This window comes from Nicotiana attenuata, chromosome 6 (assembly GCF_001879085.1).
Source record: "Nicotiana attenuata strain UT chromosome 6, NIATTr2, whole genome shotgun sequence".
Lineage (NCBI taxonomy): Eukaryota > Viridiplantae > Streptophyta > Magnoliopsida > Solanales > Solanaceae > Nicotiana > Nicotiana attenuata.
In genome coordinates this window covers 16792540-16794782 of record NC_031994.1, presented here as the reverse complement: position 1 = coordinate 16794782, position 2243 = coordinate 16792540, and the positions used below count along the sequence as shown (strand labels likewise).

Below are 2243 nucleotides of genomic sequence, written 5' to 3'. Positions count from 1 at the left end.
TAAAAAAATTAAATTCAAAAATCACCTAAGTACAACGACATAAATTCCAATATTTCAAAATAAATATAAGTAACTTTAATAAAAGTCAAATATAGATTCCAATAACCATAAAGCATAACTAGAACAACATTTTAAAGCAAATTTAAAGTTTCAATAACTAGAAAAAATAAAATGCAGATAATAATAGGTAATATCATTAAATTTATTCTTTTTGAAGCTCAGACATCTTTTTCAACCACTGCAATTGTAACTCTGGATCTTCTTTTGCTAAAAACATTTCTCTCATTGGTTGCTTGACTACTAGCACACTTGCTTTCCACCATAAATCGCTACCAACAATCATACCGGATAAATTACGAACAACATCCATTACATACTTAATACTAAGTGAAGAGTCTTTTGACCCCATATTCATTGAAGAGAGTGATTGTATGGCTTCAGCAATTTTCTCTATTGATGATGTAATTCTTAGACTGGTATTGAATTTATTTTTCTCCTTTTCATTTATAGCAGTTGATGCTTTTCTTTTTCTTCTCTCACCACTCTCACTACCACGCACTTTTTCAATCACATTCGATTCTTCTGGATCAGTTTGTTCGAATCCCTTTTCTGTATTCTTTTCTATGCCATCAATATTCACAAACTCTTCATTGTCTACAGGAGTTCCGAACTCATCTGGTTGAAACCATCTGCTTCCTTGTATACCATCTGGTAACACTCCAGATGACGGTGACAACGCATGCTCACGGTTTCAACAACATCCTTAAAACAATACTCCATCAGTTGTCGATGTTGTAAACCTTACTCTCTAAATTTCTCTACATTTTGATTCTCCTACAAATGTGAAGAACAACAAGACAATTTAAAATACCAAAGAAAATAAATAAATAAATAAAATTATGTTAAGTGAAAATTAAGTAGTAGAATTAAAGGTCGTGATGGCGCCGGAAACTAGTCTCTTTTCTGTCACGACCCAAAATCCGTTAAAGGTCGTGATAGCCCCGGACACCACTATCAGGCAAGCCAAAACCAAGAAGTTAATTAAATTCTCGTGTTAGGATTTATTGAAATCATTTTCTTTATACATTAAACAATAAATAATGAAATTCACTAAAATAAGATGATGTCTTTAACAAACTTAATATTGAACAATCCCATAATCATCCCAGAACACAGTGTCACAAGTGCATGAGCTATTTCTAGGAAATCAAATGAAGTATAATAACTGTCCGGAATACAAATTTGGACAGAAAGTAAATACTATACACTGGAAGAGACTATGCCGGCTGCAGGTCGCCTTGAGAGATGCAGCTCACCTAAGTCTCAGTATCATCCATGCTGCTATGCCCATTAGGCCGCTAGAGGTACATGTGCCTGTGTAACAAAAATGCACAGCAAGTGTAGCATGAGTACAAAAACAACGTGTACTCAGTAAGTATCCCGTCTAATCTCGAAGAAGTAGAGACGAAGGTCGACTTCGACACTTACTAGTGGTCCAATAATAATATACCAATAAGATAGTAAATAGAGGATTTCATAAAAATGGTTGTAACTCAATAGCATGAGGCAAATAAACAATTCTTTCGTTTATAGGAAATTCCCAAGTTCATTTTCATCATTTATACATTTATCTCAGGCCAGGGAGTACAATTATCAACATCTATGAATCTCAAGGCAAGCAATACAAGCACGCGCAAATCATGCCGAGGTCGTACGGCCCGATCCAACAATATTTAAACTGTGCACTGCCAGAGGGTCGAATGGCGCGAATCATAGATGCATCTATTACCCCGCTTGCGAATCATACATGCGACGCGGTCAAATATAAATAAACAATCACCCCGCTCACGAATCATACGTGCGACGCAGGTACACATAGAATCACACATTCAAACAGTCAATCAAGACATCATCAGGGAAACAATTATTCAAGGAGGTGTCAATTTCTCCTTTACAAGTCGAGAAAACAAAATTTAACTCTTTTAGAAAATCATTTACCACTTCGATACGATTAAAGCAATTTAAACTATCAATAAGGTTATAATTATTACAAGTAAAGCATGCTTTTGGGTCCTAGACTACCCGGACATAAGCACAATAGTAGCTACGCACGGACTCTCGTCACCTCGTGCGTACGTAGCCCCCACAAATAGAAGCACACATCCAATTAATTCACCTATGGGGATAATTCCCTCTTACAAGGTTAGAAAGGAGACTCACCTCGCTCTAAAGTTCCATAACCG

General features: G+C 36.0%; 1 protein-coding gene across 1 annotated transcript in view; it reads right to left on the bottom strand.

Annotated features, from left to right (window-relative positions):
* LOC109227656 (L10-interacting MYB domain-containing protein-like) overlaps positions 203 to 2243 on the bottom strand; it is a 17428-nt gene continuing 15387 nt past the window's right edge. Inside the window, exon 2 of the mRNA XM_019392857.1 lies at positions 203 to 708. Within this exon, the coding sequence (XP_019248402.1) occupies positions 203 to 708 (506 nt within the window). The remainder of the gene's footprint in view (positions 709 to 2243) is intronic.